General features: G+C 29.8%; 1 protein-coding gene across 8 annotated transcripts; it reads left to right on the forward strand.

Annotated features, from left to right (window-relative positions):
- Positions 1 to 319: 319 nt before the first annotated feature.
- Positions 320 to 6,682, forward strand: LOC110670683 (sister chromatid cohesion protein PDS5 homolog C). 8 transcript variants are annotated; one of them, XM_058139988.1, is made up of 12 exons: positions 320 to 452; positions 1,010 to 1,174; positions 1,407 to 1,610; positions 1,754 to 1,935; positions 3,071 to 3,197; positions 3,295 to 3,507; positions 3,988 to 4,101; positions 4,414 to 4,496; positions 5,303 to 5,354; positions 5,450 to 5,545; positions 5,635 to 5,678; positions 6,024 to 6,682. In XM_058139988.1, exons 2-12 carry the CDS (start codon positions 1,034 to 1,036, stop codon positions 6,457 to 6,459), a joined length of 1,692 nt encoding a protein of 563 aa, XP_057995971.1. In that variant the 5' UTR covers positions 320 to 452; positions 1,010 to 1,033; the 3' UTR covers positions 6,460 to 6,682. The 8 variants fall into 8 exon arrangements, with proteins under 8 accessions (XP_057995971.1, XP_057995975.1, XP_057995976.1 ...); XM_058139986.1 differs by lacking the exon at positions 320 to 452 and adding an exon at positions 538 to 691; XM_058139990.1 differs by lacking the exon at positions 320 to 452 and adding an exon at positions 538 to 691 and having other exon boundaries at positions 5,303 to 5,353; positions 5,458 to 5,545.
- The last annotated feature ends 10,416 nt before the right edge of the window (positions 6,683 to 17,098 follow it).

Raw genomic sequence — 17,098 nt, forward strand, 5'->3', positions numbered from 1 at the left:
GAGGCAAAGATCATATGATTCCTTAGGTTGTGAATCATACATTTCCAATAGCCTCGAACCTCCTCTTAATCATTCAACAATGTTAGCGTAGCGAAATTATCTTTCATAACATTTGCATTCAAGTCACCAACCATAAAGAAAATACTGTCACCATGATCAGAGAATCGCACTTACCACTCAAGCAAGACTAGATGTATGCTTTTAAAAAAATTTATATTTCTATCACATTTTAATATATAAATTTATTTATATTATATAATGATAAATTAAAATAAAAACTAAATTGAAAAAAAAATCTACATAAAAAAAATCTGCCCTCCCTATCCTTGGGCGAAAAAATTTTGCCCCAGCTTCGATTTTCTTTGAATGAGTATGGAGGAAATGATCTCCTCCGATGTATTTCTTGACATTCCCAGCACTACACCTACGTGCAACTCTAGTGGCCTAACAAGGTATTTGAACACCTGAAATAAATCCCATCACGTTTTGACCCGTAGGATAAAGCCCATCAGTGAATCCAAATCCACTTTTAACTTTTCTCATGTACGCTGGGCGGGATCCCAACTTTATCTTGCTGTCTTTTCGAATTCGCTTCATTACGAATATGAGCAACGTTTCTCTGTTGCTGACCTGAGATTTGCCATAGAAAAAATGGGTTTCTCTCTCTCTCTCTCAATCTGTTTCTCTGTTGGTCTGTTTCCTCTTTCCTTTTTGTTTTATTTTTCATTTTTTTATTAAAAAAATGTGGCCGCTTAGCAAAGTGTTGTGATAGGAAAGAAAATTTTGAAAGCAGAAAATGAATCTTAAATTTCCAATACAATGAAGGATTTGAAATTTTATTTTTATTACTTGGAGAACAAGAAAAGAGGTCACCCTAGTCATTTTGTATATATATCAAAATGAAATTCCTTTGTTTACATTTTTTTCTTGTGGAGAATTTGATTTTATTTTTTGTTTGCTTGCTTTAGAGTGTGTTCTGATGTGTTAGGGTTTTGGATTGGTGTATTAGTTTGCTAGAAAATCGTGCGAGTTGATGGCAATGGAGGAAAAGGATCAGCTGGAAATGGAAGAAGCGGAGAAAAAGGATAAAAAGCTAGCTGAGGATCTTGCGGTGGCTGGTAATGCGCTTCTTTCATCTCTATCTACTGTTGAGCAACTTCTTCCTCTGCTTCAGGTAAGCGGATCCTCTCTCTTCCACTTATGTTTATTGCAAGTATATGCATGTTGCTATTTGATATATATATATTTTTTCAATGGCATTTAGTCTCGGGGGTCAAAATGTCAAATGGATTTCTTTTTGTCAAAGTTAAGTTGTTCTTCTTTGTCTCTGACCTTTATGAATGGTGATTTCAATGCTTTGTGAAATACCCTTAGTTATCGTTCTGTTTATTTCCTTCATTCTTTAGAGACTTGGCGATCTTTTAGCGGAAGTGAAGCAGTCTCCATCTAACCTTGTGCGGAAGGCACTGAACCCTGCAATGAACGCGTTGACAAGCAATGAACTTTTGAATCATTTGGATGCAGAAGTGAAAGTTTTTGTTGCGTCATCTATATGCGAGATTATGAGAATAACAGCACCAATTTCTCCTTACGGTGATGAACAGCTGAAGGTATGTTCGAACCAGCATTGCTGTTCCTAGTCTTTTGAAAGATGTTCCAATCAAGACTGTTACTTATCACAGTCTTGCTATAACTTTACGATGATGCGTTTGCTAATCAAAAATCATTTCTTTTTCCTTTGATTGTTCCATAGAAAATCCTTAAGCTGATTGTGGCCGCATTTGATAATATATCTGATCTGTCAAGCCGTTCATACCTTAAAAGAGTTTACATTCTTGAAATCTTTGTAAGGATCAGGTTATGGGTTCTGCTGCTGGATCTTGAATGTGACTCCTTGATTTTGGAGATGTTCAATAATTTCCTAAGAAACATTAGGTGAGAGATTAAGGTTTCTTTTCCTTTCTTTGAGTTAGGGGTGGTTTAACTTTTCTCTAATTGTGTTTGAAGTGATGCTTTATTAACATTGTTGGATATTTTAGACTGTACATACATTTTACTTTGTAAAAGTTCATTATTTGATGAAACAATTTGCTCATTTTTAAAGTATATGGCTTCCTTGGTGTGCAATTTTAAGTATAGGGCTTACATTAAGTGATTGAATTTATGTTCAATTCTTTTCTTATTTGATTATGCTACTTCAGTTTCTAACTTGGCTTATTTATTTATTTATTCATAATGCTTTTTGTATATGATTTTGGTTAAAACTGCTGAGACACATTTTTTCCTTACAAAAATTGCCTCTTCATGAAGCTTAATGCATTTGTATGATGTAAATTTTTATCTGCAAGCCATTGTTTGCCAAGAAAATAGCTCAGTAAGTCTTTAATAGATTGCATTTAGTTGGTGAACTCTGGGATGGGATGAATATTGGCAGGGTTTATAGTTTGCTAAACAGCTTCAAACTATTGTACAAGGCTCCTCACTTTGCAAGTATTAAGGGAGGATTGTTTATCATATGCAGCCTTTCCCCTGCCTTGGTACTTTGTAGTAAATTATTAATTATGTGGAGGCCTATTTTGTTAATGATCTTCTTCATTATCACAGGAATGCTTTATTAACAATATTAGAGAGATGACAATTAAAGGTGGACATCAAGTTCACAAGGTTCATCATCAAAGATTACTTGAAAGTTGTGTCTTGTAAAATTAACTGCTCATTTTTCTTTCAGAGTAATGCTAGGATAATTACCAATGGATGACATATATTTAAATTTCGGTAAGTATATAATTGAGACTTTCAAGGAAATTTGATTTTTCTCTCACAGACAATTATATAGCAATTGCCCCTCCCTTGGTAGGCTTTTTTTTTAAAAAACTTTTTTTGTCTATCCTATCTGATTCTCTTGATATATGATGGTACTTTCTAATGATGGTCATCTAAAGTATTAAATGCCGTTTGGTTGTGCAATTATTATTATTATTATTATTATTATTATTTGGTAATTTGGTGGTACAAAATGGCTTTAACTGAATGATGGCTAATTGTTGAAATGGACGTGCACAACTTTCAGGGAATACCATCCTGATGTTGTCTTTATGTATATGGGGTTCTGTATGATCATGGTGTTGGAGGAAATTGAAGAGATTCCATCAGAGCTTCTATCCTCCCTTTTGGGCAGTGTGAGGAAGGGAAACCAGGTGAATTCCTGTTCACATAACCAGTTCTTTTTAATCTTATATTAATTATGGTGTGGATGATTAGATAGCACATTGTTATCTACTTTGTACCCTCCAGAATGTTCTGCCTATTGCTCGAAAGTTAGGCGAGAGAGTAATTGAAAATTGTGCTTCAAAGCTAGCACTCTACATACGTCAAGCAGTGCAATATACTGGCCTTCCTTTAGACAATTATGGTAAAATTGTTGCTTATATATGCTCAATTAAATCCGACCCTCTGGAGCACAATGAAGTTCTTGCTTCTCAAGCTAACAATACTGGTAAACATGCGGTATGCATCTTGCCATGGTTTGCCTAACTATTTCTTTTATGATTGATATTTGTGACTTCACTAACAATAATAAATTATTCTTTAAATTTTAATGGCTTTGCAATGGTTTTATGTTGAAAACTTCTAGAGCATTTTAAACCATATGCAGTTTAACTTTCTAGCCTAAGAAGAAGAGTTGCAAGCAATAGATTGGTGGTTCATCTTCCTTAGACCAATCTCACAAATTTGGACATATTTGTTCTCAAATGATAAAGATATGTTGGAAATTTCTTCTTAAATGACTTAGGAATCAGCAATACAGCAGAGTGCTAAAAAAGTGTCAAGGAAAGGCAAAGTCAATTGTAGAAAGGATTTAAATGGAAATTTTTCTGATGAGGTGTCACTTCATTTTCAATAAATGTTACTCTGTTGACTGTATTTTTTTTGTCAAATGCCTTTTTTAATGACCATAATAAGCTTACTGGGTAATGGACTTTGTAGAAAATTATTCCTTCAGCTGAATGTAATACAGAGCCCACAGTAAATGAGACCAATGCCTTGGAGGAAATTCCCATGGAAAAATCTGCTAGGAATGGTACTTCCACGAAGGAAAAGGTAATAATTCTTTTATTGTGGTATGCTATAATACTTTAATGGATAATTTGTCAGCTTTTACTCTATCAGTTTGGGGGCGAGTGAGAGAAGGTAATGAATATAAGCAAACACTGATGTTTATTAGAGGCATCATGTTATGGGGCTACGGTGGCAAACTGAAAAAATGTTTTGGTGGAGATGTAGAAATTGAATTTTACTGTGCTGTTTCTTTCAAGCAGCCTATGGAAGGAAAGTTGATGCTGAAGCTTAGTACATTATGTATTTTGGTACATAGCAGCATCTGTTTTAAAGTGTTGACTTGCTCCATCTCAGACTTGTTTAGCTCCAGATGATAAGCATTTTGGTGAGGATTTGATTGGTTCCAGGATCAAAGTCCTTTGTTCAAAAGAGCAGATGTAAGTACTTAATCTCCAAAATCTCCATCCAAAAAGGCTGTTAGACATATTTTCCCCTGGCTCTTTTGTTTTGGGCTTTTGTAGCAAGTTATTGGATGTGATTTTATGTCTAAATTTATGTTCAAAACTGTTCCTTGTGTGTTCCTTTATGGTGGCAATCAGTATAAAATTATGTTTGAGATCGAATATTTGGAAAGTGTCTTGTTCAACTGTCCAGGGAGGGTAAGAAGTCCATTTATATGTAAGTCAAGAGTTTTGGTTCTTGTCACAATTTTAAAGTAGGCATCTATAAACTCTTTTTATGGAGTTACATTCATGGTGGTGGAGGTGGTGGTGGTGATTTAGTTAATAAGTATTAATGCTCCAGTCACTAAAGCACAGTAATTTCTGCAATCTTGACAGCAGTTTTAACTGAATAACCCTGACAATGTCCTTGCTTGATGTTACATATGTTAAGAAATAAGCCTACAAATGGGGAGGTTTGTTTTTGACAAAAATAATGTTAGAATCCTGATTAGATAAGAGGCGCTCTAGTTTCAGTTCCAACTCTGTTATTCTTGTTGAGACCATAAGCTCGATTAGCTTCACAAAACTTGAGCTATTGCTTCAATTTTTGGAGTTATGAATGTGTATATGCATTATCCTTGATGTATGCTTGTTGCTACATAATAATATATGCATACACATACACACACTTACGCATGTCTGAATGAGTGTATTTTTAGGAATTGCAATTTTTTTTTTTTTTTTTTATCTGAGGATTTTCTTTTCTTTTTGTTCTCCCTTAATGTCTACCATATTTGCAGGGTCTACGAAGGTGATATAGTTTCCTATGATCCCAATGAGAAGAAGCATAAGGTGAGAATAATGGACATGAGAAGCTTTAATGTGCTTCTGTTTTTTAGTTAATATGGACACGTGCAATTAATTCTGGAACTGTACTGAATGTATAGCATCTGTGGGTTCAATGCAATGATGGTGATGAAAAGATGCTGCTTCTCGGTAATGAACAATTTGAGTTTGTTGGTGATGAAGGTGCTGCACATAGGGTGAGTTATCAGTTAATTGATTGTCTCCACTTTTCAACTTCCATATGAAAATAGTCTAGAAAGTAAAGTAACTATAAATTTTATGGCAGGGGAAATTAGTTAATGTTCCAATTCTTGATGATTTTTGTGATTTGTAAGTGCTTCTATACCTACCTGCTATTTATGCCTGTCAATTTCATGATGCTTTTGATGACTTACTTCACATTTGCTTTGTAACTTATGATGCCACAGCCTCGATGTTCTTTTCCTGCATTCTAGATTAGTAGCGTCTTTCATGAATGCTATGAAACGTACTAACAAGTTGTTGATGATTTTGGCTAGACATCAAAACAAAAAACCAAAACTCATTTCTGATTCCCTAACTAAGGAAATGATGTAAGATTATGCCTGAAAACAGTTAGCTGATACTTATTTTTAATACTTTGGTGCATTTATTGTTATAGAGTTCAGTAGTTATGAATCTCAATGTACTTGGTAGGAGAGAAGGGACCTCAGCAAGGAAAGTCGATGTCAAGGTTCCAGAATCTGGCAGTGACAACCCAAAAGATGGTGAAAACAGCTTCAAGTGGGAAACTGAAACATCAAAAGATGTTGGAAACATAGGCAGTAAAAGTGCTGTTGAGTCAAAGGGCGAATCTGATCATTGCTGCGAATCGAAAGAGTCTGCTGCCAATGCTGCCAGAAAGTTGAATGACTCTTTCACTACCAGGACCATAGAAAAAGACGATATGATGGCCATAGAGGAGGGTGAAAATAAAAATGGGAGTTTAAGCATCTCCTTAATGGAACTACCACTGAAAACTCTGGTTCCTGGAAAGTTCAAGAAATTAAGATCACCTAGATGGGAAAATCATCAGATTAAGAAATGTCACATAAATCCGGGCCATGAAGTGGAAAGCAGCAGCCAAGGGTAAGCGAGCTTCTAATTGAATCTATTGCCATTATAGAAGTAATTTATTTTTGTATCTCCTATTTAGTTGGATCAGCTTGTGATGCTTTGCATCCGAGTTAGAGCCCATAAGGACTTGCACATAGGCCAAAACTTATCAGGCTTTTGTGTTCAAAGATTTGGACTCCATTTTGGCCCAATGAATGGAGGTGCTTCTTTAGTGCATAACCAACTCATTACAACTCTCATGTCCAAGCCTGACTCCACGTCTGTAAGCCCTAATATGATTTGGTAAATATGTTCTTACTTTAATCCAAACCAAAGCAACTTTGAGAAGGTCTAGGTAGAAATATTGTTATAGAAGCAGTAGATAGGTTTATATTCTAATACATGCCTAACTCTCATCATTGCTCCATGCTTTACCGGATCCCGAGTTGTTTTATTATAATATATTATAACTCAATGTTTAACCTTAAGTGTCTTTTAAGTCCTTGGTTTTAGGTTTAAAGCATAGTCTTTTTTAATCTTTAAAGTTGCACATATGCTTATATCAGTATATATGAGAAGTCAATTTGTGGAACCCATTTAGTTTTCTATATCAAAACTTGAAACCCATGCGATTTCTTTTGATTCTTATCCGCCCAATTGCAAAACCCATCTGTCTTTCTGTGGTTTTCAAAAGCCTTCTTAAAATTATTGGAATAATTTTTTGGTCTTTTAGTGTTATTGTTTATCAAATGAACTTCTCAATCTCTTTTCCTCCCCTTTTTCTTTCCACCTATTTTATTCTTTCTTTTAGTAGACAAACACATATAATATATACCCTAAAAGAGATTTCCAAATTCTAATTGATTTTGTGCATATTATAAAAAGATTAAGATGATCTTTAGCCTCATTTTTATTATTAAGTGGGGCTTCCAGGTTGTGCACTTTATGTAAATTAGCTGCTCTAGAAAGAGGCCCACATCAAATTCTCATCTCATACGCTTCATTTTAAATGAGGCCTAACCCAAAAAAGACGCATGCCAGAGTTGACTATAACTTATATTAATAACTATATTAATGACTTGTTTAATGGCAAATAATCATCTCTAACAAACAGCAATCGTACTTTATACAGTCTAATTATATTATCTTGAACTGATAGTTAACGCAATTGAGAAATCATATTACTAATAACAAATATGATGTTGGAGTAAAAATGCAAATTTCAAAAATTTTTAAAAAAAAAAAAAAGGGTAGCCAATTAGGGGTAGAATGATTAGCCTGTCTTCACCCTATGCAGTGCAGGAAGAAGGAAGAGAGCTATCTCTCGCTGGTATCTCTCACTGGTTGGTCCATCAATTATATGTAATTCATTATGACTCCATTAAATTGAAAAGAAAAATTAAAAAAAAAAAAAAGATCGAAGTTGCCCTTCGCAAATTGAAGCCAATCTAATTCGTACATGGGCAAGAAATGAAAATTGGATGCTCAATTCTGATTCTCTTCTAAATTTGGAGTTGGCATGGAATTGTCTTTGGGATGATTGATTGACTAAATGGAATTGGAATTTAAAGATCTGAATACTTGATGAGGATGCGTGTAGTTGTTCGTTTTGATCTTCCTCTTTGATTCTGGTAGCGGTGAACTTTTCTTTCAACATTTTCTACTTATTAGAGGCAAATTCTTTCAACAAGTATTCTACAATCTTTGGAAATATACCTAAGCACAGGTTTTTTTTAATTATTAATTCATTAATAATAATAATAATAATAATAATAATTAATAATAATCAATAATATATATATATATATACATATATATATATATATATATATATATATATATATATATATATATATATATATATATATATATATATATATATATATATATACCCACGCGCGGTCATGCTTGCAATAAGGGGTTCAATTTATACCACCATCTCTAAATAAAAGTTAAGAGAGATTTTGTCATGGTTTCATAGTATAGTTGCTTTACATGTGTGTAAATATTGTTTCTAAAAAAATTGATAGTTTTTTTTTGTAAAATGATACAACTAGTTTGAAATGATTTAGAATTATTGTATTTCCATTTTATTTTTACATAATTCATTCTCATGAAAATGTTATATATTTATAAGATATATTTAATAATTAATTAAAAAAATAAAGTGTCTTTAATTATTATTATCATAACATTATTTATAAATTAATATTTTTTTAAATAAATATCATTAAATTTAAAATAATAATAAAAGATATTTTAGCAATATTTATATTTATTTTACTATATTATACTATCCAACCAAATAAAAAAATATTATTAAATTATCCTTTACCATACTAATTTTTCAAATATATTAATAATAAAAATCATATTATATAATACAACATACAATATATTAATAAATCATATTGCAATCAATTCATATAAGGGGTTAAGTGAAAATGTTAAAGTAGTAAATTCAACTATGACATTTTTTTTATAAAAAAAATAATGGTAATTTTAGAGACCAATTTCTTGGCACTATTTTATTAGGCTAGAATAATAAAATAAAAATTAGTAAATAAGTAGTTTCAATCTTTATCAAGTAATAAGAAAAACATTTTTTTTTGTAAATTTTTAATTTTAGCACTGTTTGTTTTGAAAAAATAATTTACATGAAAGATATTTTCTGAAAAATAAAAATATTTTTCATAAAAATATTTTTTATTATTTGATGTAATATTAAACTAATGGCATATATTTATATCATATATATATATATATAAGTATTATCATATTATCAGAGTCTAAAAAATGAAAAATAATTTTTTTAAAAAAATAAATTATTTTCTTTAAAAATGAAATGGCTTAATTTTTTCTTTGATCAGAAAAATATTTTTTGTTAATTCATTTTTTTAAATGTCCCAAATGTTAAAAATTATAAAAAATATATTTTAAAAAAATATTTTTCATAAAATAAATAGAGTCTTAATGTAAAGTTATCATTAAATCAATTGTCTTTAATTAAATTAAAAAAAATTAATACAATGTGAAAAAATTATTTCAAAATATCACCTAATTGAAAAAAAAAAAAAAGTGACCAACATATCTAATGATAGAAATAGGGAATTTCATAACTTTATCTATGCAATGATTCGAGCATCATCTGAAACTGAGAACAAATAACAAGGATAATTCTTAGGTTAGTAGGTCGAGTACCATGTAATATATTTTGTATACATGATAAGGATGGATTATCTATTGGATAAAAACTCATTTGTGCCTCTCAATTTTTTAGTCATTTTAATTTTATTATTTTTTAGTTTTCAGCTCAATTTACTTAAATCTTTTGATTTAAGTTTAAATTAGTTCCTTCCCTATAGAAGTAGTGCATAAGTTAGTTTTTAATTATTTTTAATATTAATTAACAAAAAAATAAGGGTTAATTACTTTTATAGGGGAGGGGTTAATTTGAACTTAAATCTAAATGTTTGAGTTAATTGGGCCAAAAAAAACTTAAAATTTGACAAAATTAAACATGAACAAAAAAAATCCAAGGGCAAAATGAACTTTCTTCTATTATTTTTTTAATATATCAAAGCAATAAATTTATTTTATGTTGTCAATTTCAATCCAATTCTAAGCATGGGATTAGCTTAGGGTTATCTCCTAATAAAGGCCTAATTGAATAGCAATCTCTATAAAGGAGACTTCTAATAAATTAAAGAAACAAAGATAATAATTTTTATGAGTAGTTTAATGGATTGGGAAAATATATGTGTGGTTTCATGGGTGGGTTGAGGTGTAAAGAGAAAGGTATCATTAAAAAAGTGGAATTGTGATAGGTACAAGACAAGGACATATACCTACAATGTTTTTGTTTTGGCCTTTGCTTACTTGCTTTACTAAAAGCTATTTCTAATCAAAGCAAAACCTTCTCTACTTATCTTCAATTCCTTTGTCTCCTACTCCCTTAAATCATTTTACTCTCTTTTACAATCATGTAGATCATGGAATTTTATTAATCCAATTAAAACCTTTTAAAATTATTTTTTTTCAATAATTTATTTGTTATTCTTTTTATATGTTTGTTAATTTGATCATTTGAATGAGGACATGAGAATGAAATTTTTACTTCCCTTTATTTCATATACCTTTTTGCAAGTTTATGTATTTCCTCATTCAAGCTCTAAGATTATGCAATTAAAGTTGTAATAAAATTATGATTATGTTATATATTTTATCATTTTTTTAATTATATAAAAAATTAATATAATAAAATGATAATTACATGATGTAATATATTATTCTTTGATTAATTATGAATATTTATTTTGATTTCAAATGATTTTGGTAGGGAATAACTGATTTAGTTTATTGGATTTTGGTTTATTGATTCAAAGGATAGAAACCGAATTGCTAATTTTAGTTTTAATTTCGGTTCAATTTAAATTTGATGTAATTTAATGATTGAATTTTTTTAAAAGAAAAAAGCAATTTGAATTAGACTAAACCGTCGATCAAATTGCTAGTTCTAATCTAACCCTCTTATAAGATTATTTCAGTTCGATTTGGCTTCGTAAAGTATTGAAAATTTTGGTTATGAGTTTGACCGAATTTGTTTCAATCTAATTTTAAGCTTAACGCAGATCATGATCAAGTCTAACCAAAGTTTGAGGGTAGCCAAGAATCGGATTGATCTAATATCAAATTAGATTTGGTCTAAGCTGGTTTAACAAAAACCAATTTTGAACCGGATAAGAACTAGTTACTCCAGCCTAATATTGAGTCAAAATTGGACCTAAAACCGGATTGATGAATATGACTAGCATATGACACTATTCAACCACGCAACAGTTACCTCTCTCTTATTATTACCACCACAAATAAACAATATATTAAAAATAAAAATATCATAATATTATTTTTATTTTTATTTTATAACATAATAATAACATATTGTTAGATTACATTATTTATTATATGATTGATTATATTATATTAAATTGCATATGATCGAACATAGCATAAAATTTAACTCAACCGGTAAATGAATTTGTTCTTAGCTTATTAATTAAATATACAAAGCATGAAAATATTCTTAAATTCATCTAAAAAATCTAATTTCAATCTCAATTGATAGATGAATCGATCAAAAATACTGTCAACCGTAAAAATCATTAAAAAAAAAAAATCAATCATACAAGAATATTGAGTGCAAGCCATTTTGATCACATTCCATTAATGTGGACTCTAATCATGTCTTTGATAGAAAATAAGTCAAGAATTTATGCTAATCCTATTTAACAACTTAATACTTCTAAGTATCTTCCTTTATTCTTGTTTAGACCATTTTAATGCTATTTGCTTTTGCTAGGCTAAATTATTTTTTAAAAAAATTATTAAATGATCTGAACTTTTAGCTTTTTATGCTGCGAAATAAATAAATATCACTATTAGGTTTTGTTTATTTCTAGAAAATATTTTCTGTAGTTTTTATCATTTGGATCATTCAAAAAAATAATTTAACAAAAAATATTTTCTTCATTAAAGTAAAAATTAAATTACTTTTGAGAAAATTGACATCTTCTTTTTAAAATAAAAAGTTATTTTTCATTTTTTAAACTTTGATAACCATATTAAAATATGAAAACACATATTTACACATTATATAAATATATATCATTAATTTAATATCATAATAAAAGGATAGAAAAATATTTTTTTTTCATATATAAGTTATTTTTTACGAAATAAATAAAATCTTAAATTATTGATCCAATTATTTAACGATCAAAAATTGCATTATTAATTATTTAAAAGGTCACTTTCCTCCTTGACATATAATTGTAATTAAGGTGTTTTTTAAAAATAATTAAGATGATCATTATAATTATAATTCTTCTTATATTTCATGATTTATATGCATTGATAATATACTTGTTAATTTGTAAAAATTTGAATCACAAACCTAAACTAAAAGGCTATATTTATTGCATTGATTATTTTAGCTCTAATAAACCTAATTAGTCATGCACGCATATGTATACACTACATTCTAACTATTCAACCAAAGAAACCAATAAAAAGAAAAAAAATGATTTTAATTAAAATTTAAATTCAAAATTTTATAATTTTAAAGATAATGTCAATATCACTAAAAAAAAATATTAATCCCTTGAGTTGCAATTTAATAATTATAATTTTTTTTCATATTATACAAGTTTCCCAAATCCAATAAATTAAAATTAATCTTGTTTGCATAGACTCGATCCATTGGGGTGAAGTGTTTTTAATAGGCCTCGTCTCCATCCACTAGAGTTAATTACTCAACCTTACTTAAAAGATAAAAGTGTCGAGCTACTTATACCAAGCACCTATTTAATCATTATACATATCATTTCACGTTCAATTTATTAGCATAAATAACAATTTTTATATAAATAATGATCCATAAATCAGTATTAAAAATACTATTAAAAAAGCATTTAGGAAGTTTTTTTTTTTAACTGAATTAAGCTAAAAACATTTTTACTTTAACTAGATGCTCATATTATCTTTTTTATACAACGTGACTGAGAACCCAATATTAAATAAATTATTAGATGATAATATTTATTCTAATCATAATGCGTATGGCTTATTTAATTATAGATAGTAAGTTATTCTTAAAAATTAACTGTGCATTAAATGTTAATATGACAAGTTCCGTAATCCATGATCAAACTAATAATTTTTTTTTAACATAAAGAACACACTGAACAAAACAACACATCTCTTAACAAGCTCTTGTTAATTATTTTATTATAATATGCTAAGTTATATATTTTATGTATATATACTTTGTAAATGATGTGAGATCCTAAAAGACTAACTACGTTGAACAGCTTAAAAGATAGCATTCAACAGTATTACAATAGCACAAAAGATTTTTTTTTTTTTTTTTTTCATGTTGTATCATATTCTTTTCTTAAAGGCAAATCACCGTATCAAATGAAGAAGTTTACTCAGAATTGAGAATAAAATCTTCAGCAATAATATATGGGGAATAATATCCTCTAGCCAAAGCCAATCAAGCCATGCCTAGAAAATATTAATGGAAGTATACTTTAAATTAACAAGTAATTAATTTAATTTGAGATGAGTTGTAGTCTTAAAACAAATTAATTATAAAGCAATATTCAAAAGGATTTCTCGGAAGGTTCTACTTAAATTCCCATCTATAGTTGGTAGAGCATGAATTAATTTAATTATAAATTACTTTAGTTTTATGGGTAAAGAAATTATCAAATAAAATTAAGAGATATGATACGATGAACATATATGGTTTTTGAACAACTAAGATTGCATCCAAAATGTGCTCAATTAGATCTCTTAATTTATGATCCTCAATTCTCTGTCCAACAAATTTCATGAACAAATAGCATTTATATAAAAGAATTTCTACACCATTATTGTTGCATTTGAGAATGATATTTTCTTTTGGACCATATCATTCATGCATACCTCATACCTTATTTCTTCTATGCGTACATATATATTTCTTGCAGATTTTGTTTCCTTTACTTGAGGGCATGGAGTGATATTAGCAAGTAATTAATATTCATTATATTCTCACCCATATATATATATATATATATATAAAATTAATCTCACAATAAATAAATGAAAAAATTTTAACTTGAGATTTCTTTACTCTTTACACCTTAATAAAATATCCATCCCTTTTTTCTTATCCCCTCTTTAATATAAAAAAGTTAACCACCTCTCTCTCCTTCCTTTTCTGATTGTCTGATTGAGAATTTTCCCACCTTATCATATCATTATAAGAAATCAACTAAAAATCCTAAAGTAAAAAAAAAAAGGGCTTATATAAATTTCTTTCCCGTTTCCTTACAAAACTCAAAACTTGCAATTTCAAACTTTTTTTTTCACTTGATTAATCTCTACTCCATAAAATTCACTGTCACACCTTACCCCTCTGTAAGGCATAACATGATCCCGTAGAATACTTAATGAACTACCGAACTTCACCTACCGATAACTCATTAAGCATCCTACAAGGGATTTTAAAATAATTTCTTACTTTTGGTAAGTGGTGAGCATTTCTAATAAGTATTTAAAACATGTACTTAAGTGAAAAAGCTAGTTAAAAATTTTGGCCCATTTTATTTTTCCGTAAATTTTATAAAAATTTTGACAGAGTTTCCTCTGTATTTTGAGAAAACCGTTCTTCAAATACCTGTAAAAAGCACTTCTAAAAATTTTTCTCAACCACAACTTCAATTTCACAATCAAACTCTATCAATTTCAACAATTCCACAATCATTTCATTTGAGACAAAACAATTTATATACATCCTTACGAAATTCACATCAAAAGAAATACAAACTAAATTTTATTACAAACTTCATACAAATTTTGTACAAGCTGCTCAAGACCCATTTACATGTCCATACCTTTATATGCAATATATACATTAAAATAAATATTTACAGGCAGGGTATAAATTATACCCGATGACTTCAAGATGATAGCTCCTCACACCACAGGCTCATCTTTGCTCTTCTAGTCTCTCAGATCTCATGACAAAGAATAGAAGCTATCGCTGAGTACTAGGACTCAGTGGTACACAACATACTAAAATAATCTTTATGCAAAAATAAAATCACATTTATTCAAAAATTTGACTAAACATGAGCATTAAACACAAAACATGAATTATGAAATTTTAATGCAAACCAAGTTCATTTCGAAGTATCCAAACACATTTCATAAAACTCACAGTTAGATCATGCCATTCGAAACAAATAGAATCTCAATAGCCAGAAGCTAAAGAGAAATCACATCACAAGGCTAGCTAGCTCAAATATATGGATATCCATTCACATCCTCTTCTACTGGCACACCTCAACACTTCTCCAGAGAAGGAATCAAAATTCAAAACTAATTACCCCCACTAGTCGTGCTAGTGAGGTGTTCAAATATATGGTCATGACACTGTGGTTTCAAAACTTATCTTAACAATTTGCTAAACATTGCTATTTCAAATATACACAATAACTTTCACAGTTTAAATCAAAACATCATAAATAACGTCACAAATAAACTTTCAACAGTTCCAAAGCACAAGTAAAATACATATTTTGTTCACTTTATCAATGAATTTTAAAGCATGGAGATGTTGTGCACAAACCTCAAATGAGTCGCCTTTTGGCCTTAACTCGACTCCTCGAGTTCTGACCCGGTATTCTTTTCTACTGAAACACACAATTTTATAGTGTTTCAGTACCATAATTTAACATAAATCCAAAAATAAATTTAACTTCACTTATACCTAGCTCTAACGTGCTAATTTCGACGTTCTTGAAATTTTGTGTTTTGGGTTACTATTCACTACACTATTCAAGTCAAATAGTTGACTTTCTAAGGCTTAATAGGTATGGGAACTCCAACTTCACCCACATACCACATTTTGGTCATTAAACTTGTTGGTTTTGGTCGTTTTCTCAAAGCTTAGGTCATTTTGGCAAAATTGCCAATTTTCGGTTTTGGAGTTCTAAGTTGCACTATTCCATTGGTCAATCTACTGTTGGAATTTGACAAAACTTCCTTCATAGAAAATGTTCCTTATTGTCTTAAGTGTATTCTCATTTTTGGATCACCTCAATCGGAGTTTTGTAACTCAAGTTATAGCCAAAATAAAATTACTGTTCACGTGCACTGTTCATGCTGAGATTTTGGGTTATGGCAGATTTTGATCCAACTTTGGTCAGTAATTTGATTAAGTTAAGTTCATAATTTGGTCTAAATTTCTTCATATGAAATGTTCTACTATGTCTTAGGTTTCCATCGGTTCAAGAATCTCCTAAATCGGAGTTTTGTAGAGAGAGTTATAACCCTTCAAACATTACTGCTCAATAGAAATTCTGCAGAGTTGCAGGTTTGGTAACTCAACTTTGCTCAATAATTTGAATGGATTAATGGCATAATTTGGGGTGGTGTTCTTCATAACAGTTTTAGATCTATACCTTATCTAATTTCTGGTAAAATTTCAGGTCAATTTGACCTTCCTAGCTCGAGTTATGACCAAATGAACAGTTTAACTGTTCATTTGGTCAGTTTGGTGCAGTGGCAGCCTGCTCTCATTTCACTTTGGTCAATTTGTTCACCCAGTTTTGGTCAGTTTTTGGGCATGGTTCCTAAATGAAAATTGTGCTCTTTTAGGTCTATTTTCATCGCCAATTTGTGGCATATCAATTGGACTTGTAAAATTTGAGTTTTGGTCCTTCAAAGTGGGTTTGGTCATGCTGCCAGCAGCATGACCATTGGACCTACGAATTTAGTTTTCATTCCAACAATTCCCACACATTTCCTTTGGTCATTATTGACCATTTTTCAGTTCACAAGTGGTCAAAGATATCATTTATGCATTTCTTCAAAATTTGGTTCACAAACCCTAAGTCCCAAAACCCTAACTTACTAAATTATTGTATTTAACTACATTTATGCATCTCTATCCTACTACCATACTCATACAAACTTACTACACCTTTAATTCATTCAAAATACATCAAACTTTCCTACATCCATGGCTGACCGAAATTTCAGTTTATCCTTTCCCATATTTTTATTTCATTTTAACACATTACAAGCTAATTCAACAACTAATGATGCATTAAAAATAGAAAGTA

The sequence above is a fragment of the Hevea brasiliensis genome, chromosome 17 (genome assembly GCF_030052815.1).
Source record: "Hevea brasiliensis isolate MT/VB/25A 57/8 chromosome 17, ASM3005281v1, whole genome shotgun sequence".
NCBI classification, from domain to species: domain Eukaryota; kingdom Viridiplantae; phylum Streptophyta; class Magnoliopsida; order Malpighiales; family Euphorbiaceae; genus Hevea; species Hevea brasiliensis.

Coding starts and splice junctions, on each gene's coding strand:
- LOC110670683 (XM_058139988.1), top strand. CDS start 1,034: ATGGCAATGGAGGAAAAGGATCAGCTGGAAATGGAAGAAGCGGAGAAA. Junction 5,355..5,449: donor CCAATGAGAAGAAGCATAAG/GTGAGAATAATG, acceptor CTGAATGTATAG/CATCTGTGGGTTCAATGCAA. Junction 5,679..6,023: donor CTTGATGATTTTTGTGATTT/GTAAGTGCTTCT, acceptor TGTACTTGGTAG/GAGAGAAGGGACCTCAGCAA.